The 13,713-nt window shown below is 44.4% G+C and overlaps 1 protein-coding gene across 1 annotated transcript; it reads left to right on the top strand.

Annotated features, from left to right (window-relative positions):
• Positions 1-542: 542 nt before the first annotated feature.
• LOC139183246 (factor in the germline alpha-like) lies at positions 543-10,550 on the top strand. Its single transcript, XM_070790409.1, has one exon. It carries the CDS (start codon positions 562-564, stop codon positions 1,162-1,164), a length of 603 nt encoding a protein of 200 aa, XP_070646510.1. The 5' UTR covers positions 543-561; the 3' UTR covers positions 1,165-10,550.
• Positions 10,551-13,713: the final 3,163 nt, after the last annotated feature.

The following is a 13,713-nucleotide window of genomic DNA, read 5'->3' as shown; positions in this document are numbered from 1 at the left end:
AGGATACCAATAGTTTAATGCATGTACAGTGGTGAGAAGTGGGAATTTTAGAGTCACCAGTAGAACTGGGCTGTTATTTGGTCCAAACTAGACGTTTCTCTTTTTACCAAACCAACAATTGCTGAAAAATCTTGTTTTTTTCTTTTTCTGAGGCCAGTTTTGGGGCCTCTGTAGCCAGTTTTTCTAAATTATCACTTGAGAAATAGCCCTTTGGACCATGACAGGGGTTAGGCTCCTGTGGGTCCCTTTAAGGGCAGCACTCCTTGCAGAAATCTCAGAAAGGTGAATTTCTCTTAGAAAATCAAGTTTAGAATGCCCCAGGGATCTTAATAATAGCTAAAGCAATATGTTAAAGCAGTTCTTTTAATAATTGTTAAACATAGGAGCCATTTAAAAATTTTATTTCCAGAGAAGTAAGGAAGCCACATTTTCCCCCATGACATTCTAAAATCATGAGCTACTCTGAAAGCATAGCTACTATCAGTATAAATAATAGCAGTTTTGTCCTTGGCTTAAGAACAAGCCTGTGGGGAGCAGGCAGGTACGCAGGTGCGCAGGGGGATGTCGGCAGGAGCCCGGGGCCCCGCCCCCGAGGGGCCCAGGCGCCCCCGGGGAAGGCCCAGCTGCCCGCCGCCCCCGCGCGCAGCCATGGACGCCGCGCCCGAGCTCCTGAGGGTACCGCCTGCCGAGCTCCTGGACGACGTGCTGCGGGAGCAGTTCGGGCCGCTGCCCCAGCAGGCCACCATCTGCCGGCTCAAGCGGCTGCCTTCGTCCACCCAGGACGTGCAGTTGGTGCTGGAGCGGCGGCGCGTGGCCAACGCCAAAGAGCGCGAGCGGATAAAAAATCTCAACCATGGTTTGGCCAAACTGAAGGCACTGGTGCCATTTCTTCCCCAAAACAGGAAGCCTAGCAAAGTTGATATCCTCAGAGGTGCAACTGAATACATACAAGTTCTCAGTGATATTTTGGAAGAAGCCAAAGACTCCGAGAAACGAGACCCCGATCATCAGAGCTATAGCAGCAATACTTCTGAGCTACATACATCCTCAGCTAGAGAGCTATCGAGAATTATACAACGTGCCGGCTGTGCTATGGGCTTGAAGAATGAGAAGGAAGGGTCCTGGGCAGATGGTGGCAGTGGTTCCCTCAAGTATGAAAAGTGAAAAGGCTGGCCCAGGGCTACCTTCTACAGACAAATAAATGCAGTCGTAAAAGTTTAAAAAAAAAAAAAAAGAAGAACAAGCCTGTGTAAGAGCATATAATTCAGCCTGTTACGCCAAAGTAGCCTTAGGTAAAGATGCTGCCTCAACCCCATCAAAAGGAGACCAAAAGGTATTCCCAGCACAATATTTGCCATTGTCACCTTTAAATAAAAGCCATCAGCGAACCATGAGAAACTAGTGTTACCAATGGAATTTCCTACAGATCATTATAGGGATCAGGTTTATCAGCGTTAAGCAGCCTCGAAGCACTTGTCAGTGACGAAGAGCAGAACCATAGCCAGGTTAAGGCTATTACAACATAAAAGAGTTATGTGAGCAACAGTTAACAAAAGGACTTCATAAGAAAGAGGTAAGGTGACTAGCTGAGAAATGTTGAGCATGATAAGAGTTCAGGAGGCTTCTAACTGTATGAAGTACAAAAATAGTTAACAAGGATCCCACGACAATTTTCTCAGTGGTCTTAACCAAAAGGGCAGTGGCTGTAATAGCTCTAAGGCAAGGGAGGTGTCCCTCTGCCACAGGATCCAGTTGCTGGCCATAATACCCTGTGAGTTGACGGTGGTCCCTGTGTTTTTGGTGAGTACCCTAAGGCATTCCCTTCCTCTTCATATACAAAAAGGAGAAGGGGAATCTGATCATTGGGATGCCTGAAGTCAGGTGAGAGCTCATCAGACTCTCCTTTAAGGCCTCGAAGACTGTGTTGCCAGTTCTTCCCACAAAACTGCAGCCTTTATTGCTGAGTAAAACATAGAGGTTCGGCCATAAGAAAGAAATTTGGAATCTAAATTCATTAATAACCAACTAGCCTGAGAAAACCTCACAGCTGTGCTTAGTTTTAGGTCTGATGGGACTTAGGACACTGTGAGGTTTTATCTGGATCTCAGTTCAGCCTTGTTCTGTTATCAGATGCTCTAAATATCAAACCTGGGTTTGGACAAGCTACAATTTTTCTTTGACAACCTTAAGTCCCTTTAAGGCTAAAAGATTTAGCAAGTGGATGTTGTCTTAATGTGAGAAGGCTTGAGAAAGACAGCGAAGAAGCAAAGGATCCACCTTTTACTTTGTTGCAACAAAGTAAAACCCCTAAGGAACTTTATATCATCCCAATCAGCCTTCAGCCCAGGGAATTCCCTGGCAGTCCCTGGTTAGGACGCTGTGCTTTCACTGCCAAAGGCAAGGATTCAATCCCTAGTCAGGGAATTGAGATCCCACAAGCCCCATGGTGTGGCCAAAAAACAAAAGAAAGAAAGAATATCTCAGATCAGCCCTCAGAAGGACTGTCAGTATAACCCTGAGGCATTGCTTTCCAGGTGAATTTTTTTCTTCCCAAGTAAAGACAAAAAGGTACTAGCTAGCTTCTTTAAATAGAATACTGAAGACTGCACTGCGTAAATCAATTACAGTAAAAAAAAATTTACTTCCAGTGAGAACGGATGTTAGTAAGGTATGAGGGATAACAATGTTGCTTATGCTCAGATCAGATCAGATCAGTCGCTCAGTCATGTCCGACTCTTTGTGACCCCATGAAGCGCAGCACGCCAGGCCTCCCTGTCCATCACCAACTCCCAGAGTTCACTCAGACTCACGTCCATGATACCATCATGGACGTGATACCATCCAGCCATCTCATCCTCTGTCGTCCCCTTCTCCTCCTGCCCCCAATCCCTCCCAGCATCAGTCTTTTCCAATGAGTCAACTCTTCACGTGAGGTGGCCAAAGTACTGGAGTTTCAGCTTTAGCATCATTTCTTCCAAAGAATTCCCAGGGCTGATCTCCTTCAGAATGGACTGGTTGGATCTCCTTGCAGTCCAAGGGACTCTCAAGAGTCTTCTCCAACACCACAGTTCAAAAGCATCAATTCTTCGGCGCTCAGCCTTCTTCACAGTCCAACTCTCACATCCATACATGACTACTGGAAAAACCATAGCCTTGACTAGATGGACCTTTGTTGGCAAAGTAATGTCTCTGCTTTTGAATATGCTATCTAGGGTGGTCATAACTTTCCTTCCAAGGAGTAAGCGTCTTTTAATTTCATGGCTGCAATCACCATCTGCAGTGATTTTGGAGCCCCCAAAATTAAAGTCTGACACTGTTTCCCCATCTATTTCCCATGAAGTGATAGGACCAGATGCCATGATCTTCGTTTTCTGAATATTGAGCTTTAAGCCAACTTTTTCACTCTCCACTTTCACTTTCATCAAGAGTCTATTGAGTTCCTCCTCACTTTCTACCAGAAGGGTGGTGTCATCTGCATATCTGAGGTTATTGATATTTCTCCCAGCAATCTTGATTCCAGCTTGTGTTTCTTCCAGTCCAGAATTTCTCATGATGTACTCTGCATATAAGTTAAATAAACAGGGTGACAATATACAGCCTTGATGAACTCCTTTTCCTATTTGGAACCAGTCCGTTGTTCCATGTCCAGTTCTAACTGTTGCTTCCTGACCTGCATACAAATTTCTCAAGAGGCAGATCAGATGGTCTGGTATTCCCATCTCTTTCAGAATTTTCCACAGTTGATTGTGATCCACACAGTCAAAGGCTTTGGCATAGTCAATAAAGCAGAAATAGATGTTTTTCTGGAACTCTCTTGCTTTTTCCATGATCCAATGGATGTTGGCAATTTGATCTCTGGTTCCTCTGCCTTTTCTAAAACCAGCTTGAACATCAGGAAGTTCACGGTTCACATATTGCTTAAGCCTGGCTTGGAGAATTTTGAGCATTACTTTACTAGCGTGTGAGATGAGTGCAATTGTGCAGTAGTTTGAGCATTCTTTGGCATTGCCTTTCTTTGGGATTGGAATGAAAACTGACCTTTTCCAGTCCTCTGGCCACTGCTGAGTTTTCCAAATTTGCTGGCATATTGAGGGCAGCACTTTCACAGCATCATCTTTCAGGATTTGGAATAGCTCAACTGGAATTCCATCACCTCCACTAGCTTTGTTCATAGTGATGCTTTCTAAGGCCCACTTGACTTCACATTCCAGGATGTCTGGCTCTAGGTCAGTGATCACACCATCGTGATTATCTGGGTCATGAAGATCTTTTTTGTACAGTTTTTCTGTGTATTCTTGCCATCTCTTCTTAATATCTTCTGCTTCTGTTAGGTCCATACCATTTCTGTCCTTTATCGAGCCCATCTTTGCATGAAATGTTCCTCTGGTATCTCTGATTTTCTTGAAGAGATCCCTAGTCTTTCCCATTCTGTTGTTTTCCTCTATTTTTTTGCACTGATCTCTGAGGAAGGCTTTCTTATCTCTTCTTGCTATTCTTTGGAACTCTGCATTCAGATGTTCATATCTTTCCTTTTCTCCTTTGCTTTTCGCTTCTCTTTTCACAGCTATTTGTAAGCCCTCCCCAGACAGCCATTTTACTTTTTTGCAGTTCTTTTCCATGGGGATCGTCTTGATCCCTGTCTCCTGTACAATGTCACGAACCTCATTCCATAGTTCATCGACACTCTATCAGATCTAGTCCCTTAAATCTATTTCTCACTTCCACTGTATAATCATAAGGGATTTGATTTAGGTCATACCTGAATGGTCTAGTGGTTTTCCCTACTTTCTTCAATTTCAGTCTGAATTTGGCAATAAGGAGTTCATGGTCTGAGCCACAGTCAGCTCCCGGTCTTGTTTTTGCTGACTGTATAGAGTTTCTCCATCTTTGGCTGCAAAGAATATAATCAATCTGATTTTGGTGTTGACCATCTGGTGATGTCCATGTATAGAGTCTTCTCTTGTGTTGTTGGAAGAGGGTGTTTGCTATGATCAGTGCATTTTCTTGGCAAAACTCTATTAATCTTTGCCCTGCTTCATTCTGTATTCCAAGGCCAAATTTGCCTGTTACTCCAGGTGTTTCTTGACTTCCTACTTTTGCATTCCAGTCCCCTATAATGAAAAGGACATCTTCTTTGGGTGTTAGTTCTAAAAGGTCTTTTAGGTCTTCCTAGAACCGTTCAACTTCAGCTTCTTCAGCATTACTGGTTGGGGCATAGATTTGAATTACTGTGATATTGAATGGTTTGCCTTGGAAACGAACAGAGATCATTCTGTCATTTTTGAGATTGCATCCAAGTACTGCATTTCAGACTCATATGTTGACCATGATGGCCACTCCATTTCTTCTGAGGGATTCCTGCCCGCAGTAGTAGATATAATGGTCATCTGAGTTAAATTCACCCATTGCAGTTCATTTCAGTTCACTGATTCCTAGGATGTCGACATTCACTCTTGCCATCTCTTGTTTGACCACTTTCAATTTGCCTTGATTCATGGACCTAACATTCCAGGTTCCTATGCAGTATTGCTCTTTACAGCATCAGACCTTGCTTCTATCACCAGTCACATCCACAGCTGGGTATTCTTTTTGCTTTGGCTCCATCCCTTCATTCTTTCTGGAGTTATTTCTCCACTGATCTCCAGTAGCATATTGGGCACCTACTGACCTGGGGAGTTTCTCTTTCAGTATCCTATCATTTTGCCTTTTCATACTGTTCATGGGGTTCTCAAGGCAAGAATACCGAAGTGGCTTGCCATTCCCTTCTCCAGTGGACCACATTCTGTCAGATCTCTCCACCATGACCTGCCCATCTTGGGTTGCCCCATGGGCATGGCTTAGTTTCATTGAGTTAGACAAGGCTGAGGTCCTAGTGTGATTAGATTGACTAGTTTTCTGTGAGTATGGTTTCAGTGTGTTTGCCCTCTGATGCCCTCTTGCAACACCTACCGTCTTACTTGGGTTTCTCTTACTTTGGGCATGGGGTATCTCTTTATGGCTGCTCCAGCAAAGCGCAGCCATTGCTACTTACCTTGGACGAGGGGTATCTCCTCACCACCACCCTTCCTGACCTTCAACGTGGGATAGCTCCTCTAGGCCCTCCCCTCCGCAGCCTCGGCTCCTTGGATTTGGGGTTGCTCCTCCCGGCCGCCTCCCTTGGCCTCGGGTGTCAGGGTGTGGGGTAGCTCCTCCCACCTGCCGCCCCTGGCCTCAGAGGTCCTGGACAAATCTCAACACTTGGTCCTTAGATTTTCTCACCGGTAATATGGGAAGTATGCAGGAGCTGTTAATGTACAAGGGAAAATGAGGCCCTGAGCCTTGTAACCTTCTATTATGGGCTTTATGCCTTGAAGGTTTTCTTTACAAACAGGGTATTGATTGATTCTGGGAAGAAGTTTTGAGGGATCTACTCGAATCTTGATGGGAAGCATACTGTGGATCGTGCCCATAAGGAAAGTGGTAGCTGATTCAATAGAGACAAATGATCAGATTTCCAGAATCTACTCTACTACTGACAGAGGTGGAACAAATAAAAGATCAAAAGATCATTTAATTCACCTCATGGGTCACTTTGATGATGACTGTCTGTTTTCTAGAATTATGCCCCCCTTTTTGGAGAAATATGTTCCAATATATTTCTCCAAGAAGTCTCTAATAAATTAATGAGGGCAGAGGACAGGGAAGCCTGGCATGCTGCAGTCCATGGGGTCGCAAAGAGTCAGACACGACTGAGCGACTGAAATGACTGAAAGGAACTAAGGGGGAAAGTGTGGATATCTCTCAAAAGGCCTAAACAAAAGGGAATGAGTTCAGACACAGGAACCTCTTGAGGCTCACTGGAGTGCCCCACCGTTAGAACTGTTTCAGTGCTTCAAGGAAAGGTCTGTCTATAGCTTTGGATTGAGTACAAAGAGTATATTCTAAAGGAAATCAACCCCAGAAACATTGAAAGGACTGATGCTGAAGCTCCAGTACTTTGGTCACCTGATGAAAAGAGCCAACTCATTATAAAAGACTCTGATGCTGGAAAAGATTCAGGACAAGAGAAGTGGATGACAGAGGATAAGATGGTTAGATAGCATCACCGAATCAATGGACATGACTCTGAGCAAACTCCAGGAGGTAGTGAAGGACAGGAGAGTCTGGCATGTTACAGTCCATGGGGTTGCAAAGAGTCGGACATGAATTATCGACTGAGTAACAACAACAAAGAGTATGGCTCTAGTGTAAGTCAACTATGCTGCTGCTGCTGCTGCTGCTTCAGTCGTGTCTGACCCTGTGCGACCCCAGAGACAGCAGCCCAGCAGGCTCCTCTGTCCATGGGATTTTCCAGGCGAGAGTACTGGAGTGGGTTGCCATTGCCTTCTCCGAAGTCAACTATATACTTCAATAAAACATATATATGAAGAACAAAAATAGTATGGCTCTAGTGTCATTTAGGACTGGAAAAGATTCACCCCCCAATTCAGAAAAATGTTTCTCTAAGGCATTTAAGAGGGATTATTAGGAAGAGCTCCTATAGTTCCTTGGAGCTTCATCATCGACAATCAGGAGGATGCTGGAAAGGCTGGTTGGAGGGCTAAGGGTACCTAAACCAGTTAAATTTGTAACAATCTCTTTTCCAAAGTCCTGGTCCTTTGCAACAGTAGAGGAAGCCAGGAAGGTTTTCATTTCGTTTAGGTGCCTTCATTTGTTGGAGTTGAATATTAGGATTTTGGCTGTCTTCCTTGGAGGTGACTCATCTAGAGAATGAGAGAGCTGGTTTGGCAAATTCACTAAATCTGAGCAGACATAGTTGCATTCTATCCTGATCCTTCTTTTAGAAGGGAAAGATCCTGGTTCAGCCCATTAATAAACATAGAGTTAAAAGCTACCCAGGTGGAATCAACATCATGTGGAAGACCAGAATCTGAAGTCTAGTGTGATATTCATGAACTGGTTCATCAGAGTTTTATTTGCAAGCCTGGATTTTGTTCCCATCAACAGACTTTGGAAAAGCCCTAGGAATTTTTTAATGAGGTTGCTAGGGATTGCCTGAGCCTGATCATATATTATAGTAAGTTAGTGGACTGGACTCCCAGTTGTAATTCTAGAGACTTTTCAGGACTTCCCCAGTTAGTGGTTTTCATTCAATACTGGACCTGGTCTTCACCAATGAGCATATGAACTAGCTGATAAAAGTCAGAGAAACCATGCTGGTAAGGGAGTGGGGGGAGTTTCCGAGAAAAAGGAAAGTTTGATGGGAGAATTTGTCTGAAGGATTGGAAGATATATTGGAGGCACAGGCGTTATAGAAAATAAAGAAGAATATGGTGCCAGAGGCAAAGCCTGGGACAAAGAAACCAAGGAAAAAGAGCTTCAGGCTTTGGGAGCCTGTTTATCTTTCTTCCATCACTTGTTTGTGTCAGTTAATCTTTTATAGAGACAATTTCAGACTCCTGATAACAGTTGAGAAGTCTCAAAATGAGTGAAATTAGCATGCCACTCAGTTCTGGAAATTTTTGACCTCTTGTAGTCCAGTTCGATTTTAAGGAAATTAAACTTGTGACTTTCAAAATTCCCCCACAATTACCACTGGTATTCTAAATTGCCTTGGTCAAGTCTATTTACTTAGCTAGAAATGCATATGAGGAAGATGTTTAGACATAAAATCAGCAGGAGTCTCTGTAATGGGGGGCACTTTGAAAAATACTTATATAACTGGGAGCACATTTCTTAGAGTTTTTTCTCTACAGTAAAGAACAATTTCAAACAACTCAAATATCTTATAGCTCAAACAGCTAGCAGGCCGATCCCAGCCAGTCTTAAGGAGATAGCTTGGTCCTAAAGGATCCAGTATGTGTATCTGTGTGTGTGTGTGTGTGTGTGTGTGTGTGTGTATGCTTGGTCGTGTCTGACTCTTTGTGACCCTATGGACGGTAGTCTGCCAGGCTCCTCTGGCCATGGAATTTGCCAGGCAAGAATATTGGAGTGGGTTGCCATTTCTTCCTGCAGGGGGTCTTCCCCATGCAGGAATCAAACCGCATCTCCTGCATCTTTTTGCATTGGCAAGCAGATTCTTTACCACTGAGACACCTTGAAAGTCTGAAGGATCCAGACTGAAGGCTTTTTAAACCCAACATCCAGAAGACAGTGCTTCCAAAGGAGTATGCCAAAGGCTGAAAAACTCCGCACTGATTCAGAAAAAAATCCCCTGTTCCCTGAGTAATGAGTCAAAGGATACCCAGGTTCAGGTATCCTTTGTTGAAGCAGCCTTTGTTCCACAGGGAATAGGTGAAGCCTAGCCAGGTTCAGTGAAACAGCCTGACCTCAAGTTAGGCAGAAGTGCCAACTTCACATGCAGAACAAGGCCTTAACCAGAAAGGGGAAACCTTTAAACAGATGCCAAATAAAGCCTGGAGCTTTGGACTGCAAGGAGATCCAACCAGTCCATCCTAAAGGAGATCAGTTTTGAGTGTTCATTGGAAGGACTGATGTTGAAGCTAAAACTCCAATACTTTGGCCACCTGATGCGAAGAACTGACTCATTGGAAAACACCCTGATGCTGGAAAAGATTGAAGGCAGGAGGAGAAAGGGATGGCAGAGGATAAGATGGTTGGATGGCATCACTGACTCAATGGACATGAGTTTGGGTAAATTCCGGGAGTTGGTGATGGACAGGGAGACCTGGCGTGCTGCAGTCCATGGGGTCGCAGAGAGTAAGACACAACTGAGCGACTGAACTGAACAAAGCAAAGAAGGTATAAGCTCAAATCTGGGAGAAAGCTATACCTTCAAACTCCTGGGCAGAAAGCTATATCTTCAAACTCCTGGGCAGGAAAAGCCATGAGCAACAATTGGTTCAACTGTGGATACCACACCTGTTTGCTCACCAACCCTGGAGCTGCTCGGCATCTGGGCCTTGTACAGGCCACCAAACTGTTGGCCTGAAACAAATACACTGCCAGCTATCTCTCCAGCGAAGATGGATTTATTTGGGATAAGCAGAAAATTGCAATTTAGGATTTGTAAATTCAGAGAGCGGCAGAGAATTCCCCAGACAGCAAGGGAAGGAAAACTTTTATAAAGAGGAAAAGAAAGTTGAGAGAGCTATAGTAAACAGAGTCCGTGGCTTTCCATTGGCTGAGCTGTTGCCAGGACAAAAGTCTCTCTTCTTGTTTGTTAGGCTCTGCCCCATCACAGGGCATGAGTGCTCCCCCTTCTGGTTTCCCAACTCTATGTAATTGAGATTTCTGTTAATTTTTTACAAAAGCATAGTGTGATTCTTTTGATCAAATAATATGAAAATTAAAGGATATCAAGAGACTGGGATTCATCAGAACTTCACTCTTCCTTTATCCCACAATCATTTCAACACCAAGTATTGGTCAGATATCGTCTGCAAAACCTTCCACTTGAAGGTGGATTTTTTTTCCTCACATGTCTGAATAGTTTTCAAGCCCTAGAACTTGATAAATTTAGTGATGGGGTAGATGGAAATGACATTTGCCTGTAGCCTGTGGTTAAGCCTGGGGAGAACAAAACGTTGTTTCAAGTTGGGGAACTTTCTGACTCCTTTAAAAATTTTTTCCCAGAGCAGAAATTAAGGAACTAGATAACATTTACTCCCATTTTTTTAATTTAAAAAACTGTATAATAATGAATGTGTTTATACATATATATTATACACATATACACACACAAATATATGTAGTTGCACATATACACACATATATATACACACACACACATCTTTTTAAATTGGACAGGTGCTATGGGATGCATTGTGTCCCCATAAAATTCATATACTGAAGTCCTAATCCCCAGTTTCTCAGAACGTGACTGTATTTGGAAGTAAGGTCTTTAAAGAGGTAATTAGGTTAAAAATGAAGTCATTAGGGTGGGCCCTAATTCAGTATGTGTCCTTATAAGAAGAGGAGATTTAGCATACAGACACGTACAGAGGGAAGAACACGTGGGGACAGAGAGAAGATGGCCATACAAGCCAAGGAGGCCTCAGAAGAAACCAGTCCTCTGACACCTTGATCTTGGACTTCTTAGTCTCTAGAATTATGAAAGAATTACTTCTATTATTTAAGCCACCCAGTCTGTGGTACTTTGTTCTGGAAGCCCTAGCAAACTCATACGACAGGGAATTTGCAGATATGACTATTCTCCTCCCTCCTGGGAGCTGTTTCCCAGAAGAGGTTCATATGCCTTGGTATAATTTGCTTAAGAGCAATAGACAACATTCACACACTATTACCCTTATTTGCCTCCTTTAAGATGGAAAAATGACTCAGTCGGGGTATCAGTTGGTGTCTTTGACCCTATTTCAGTCAGGGTCTAGCAAGAAATGTAACACATCGCTAGTACCCTATTTGTCTTTAAGGTTCAATAAAGCAGGGGGATGGGACTTCCCTGGTGGTCTGGTGGTTGGGACTCTGTGCTTCGAACGCAGGGAGCATGATTTCAATCTCTGGTCAGGGAACTAACAGCCTATACACCACATGCATGGCCAAAAAATAAAGCAAGAAGAGAATGCATGGCTCTCATGACCACCCCTAGGTCTTAACACAACAGTTTAGTTCAGTTCAGTCACTCAGTAGAGTCCGACTCTTTGTGACCCCATGGACTGCAGTATGCCAGGCCTCCCTGTCCATCACCAACTCCTGGAGTTTACTCAAACTCATGCCCATTGAGTCGATGATGCCATCCGACCATCTTATCCTCTGTCATCCCCTTCTCCTCCTGCCTTCAATCTGTTAGGTAGGTAGAATGGAGAAAAGGAGTCCAAAATGGCGGTGGCTAAAAGACAAGGAAGGGAAAAGCCGGCGAAAATAGAACACAGGAAGGTCAAAGGAAGGTCCAAGGACCAGAGTGAAGACTTCAGGTAGAACAAACAGCACTCCTGGCTAAGCCCAATTTGCATAGGGCAGGCCCAGGTGGAGGAAAAAACATAAAAGGAGGAGCCAAAGTGCCTTCTCCCTCTCTTTCTCTCCCGTGTGCGTGTGCGTGTGCTCTTTCTCCCTCTCTCCCTCCCTTCCCCTCCCCTGTGCGCTCCTCCACTCTCTTCTCTTCACTCTCTTCTCTTCGAGTCTTTGGGTTGGCATGCCCTCACACTTCAAGGATGGATTCTCCTGCTATCTTCTAAATAAAATAGAGCTGTAACACTGATTGCCTAAGAGCTATAACATGGTTTGTCCAAGACCCAAGAGCTGTGACGCACCGAGGGCTTTAATGTCCGTCGCTCCAAATCTTTGTTGTGACGAGACAAAGAACTGAGGAACGTACACTCGAGTGACAAATCTTTCCCAGCATCAGAGTCTCTTCAAATGAGTCAGTTCTTCTCATCAGGTGGCCAAAGTATTGGAGTTTCAGCTTCAGCATCAGTCCTTCTACAAGAGTGCTCAGGAAAAGCTGATTCTCACTGTCAGCGCCATCTTCCATCCCCTCAGTGTTCCAGTCTCTTTCCCTCCACCAGCATTTGACTCACCCAGGGCCCTCAATATTGGGTGTGGCCAGTGTAGCAATACTAGAAAAGCCTAATTAAGGAGCTCAACCTGTTCTCCATTGAAACATAATACGATTGTGTTCTAATCAATGACCTTCCCCTTCCTCCCTGGGTTGGAGCCGCTGAGTAACACCGTGGCCGGATTCCATACTATTCCTGTCATTCTAAATTACACTGAAACCGTCTGGTTTGGATATTTAAAAGCTAGTGTTACTAATATTAAAGGTACAATCTCAAATATAATTCATAACAGATTTCTTCCCCTTTTAACGCTCACTATATCAGACTACAACTCTGGAAGTGAGGTCTCATTCCATACACCTTCCCCATGGCTTCTCTCTTCAAATTCTTTCCGTTCCCTGGGGTTGTGTCCAAAGCTCAACCCGTTCTCTGCCTTGACTGCACATTGGGAAAACTACCAACACCTGGGTCCATATGGAAAGCCCCTGGTTTAATCGCTCTGGGGGAGGCCTGGACATAAGGATTTTGAAAAGCTCCTCTGCTGCTATTGCTAAGTCGCTTCAGTCGTGTCCGACTCTGTGCGACCCCATAGACAGCAGCCCAACCAGGTTCCCCCGTCCCTGGGATTCTCAAGGCAAGAACACTGGAGTGGTTTGCCATTTCCTTCTCCAATGCATGAAAGTGAAGAGTGAAAGTGAAGTCGCTCAGTCGTGTCCGACTCCAGGTGACTCCAATATGAATTCAAGGCTGAGAACCGTGGCTATAGACTCCGACACTGCAAGGAGACTGGGGAGGAAGGCAGGTGCTGTAAGTCACTGGTAGTGGAGAGGCAACCTAGGCTGACTTCTCATCGTTTCTGCTGCTGCTGGGCTCTACTGGTATGAGGGATCTGTGCACTTATACTGTTTTTTCAGGAGGGGTGCAGATGGGGGATTAGCTTAATCTCAGCCCTATCCCCCAGTGCTGGGTCCCTCATCCAATCGTATATGCCCTCTGACCCTATCTCTGGGAAGGGCATCGAATGACTTGACTGCTACCTTCAGCACCTTCCTCTTCCACATGAACTAATTCTCTTTAGCATACTTCAAGGGTCACAAAGAACTGGAATGACATGAGTGTGCTCCCAACTTTTTCCCAAGTAATATTGAGCAGGACCCTGTGGGGCTCCTGGGCACACAGTTTTTCTGTGTCCCCTATTTCTTTGATTACAGGGAATAGCCTTCATGTTCTTCATGAAACCTCCATGACCTTCCCTGAC

The sequence above is a fragment of the Bos indicus genome, chromosome 1, assembly GCF_029378745.1.
Source record: "Bos indicus isolate NIAB-ARS_2022 breed Sahiwal x Tharparkar chromosome 1, NIAB-ARS_B.indTharparkar_mat_pri_1.0, whole genome shotgun sequence".
Classification (NCBI taxonomy): Eukaryota; Metazoa; Chordata; class Mammalia; order Artiodactyla; family Bovidae; genus Bos; species Bos indicus.
Note: the sequence above shows the minus strand (reverse complement) of the source record. Positions and strands in the feature narration are given on the sequence as shown.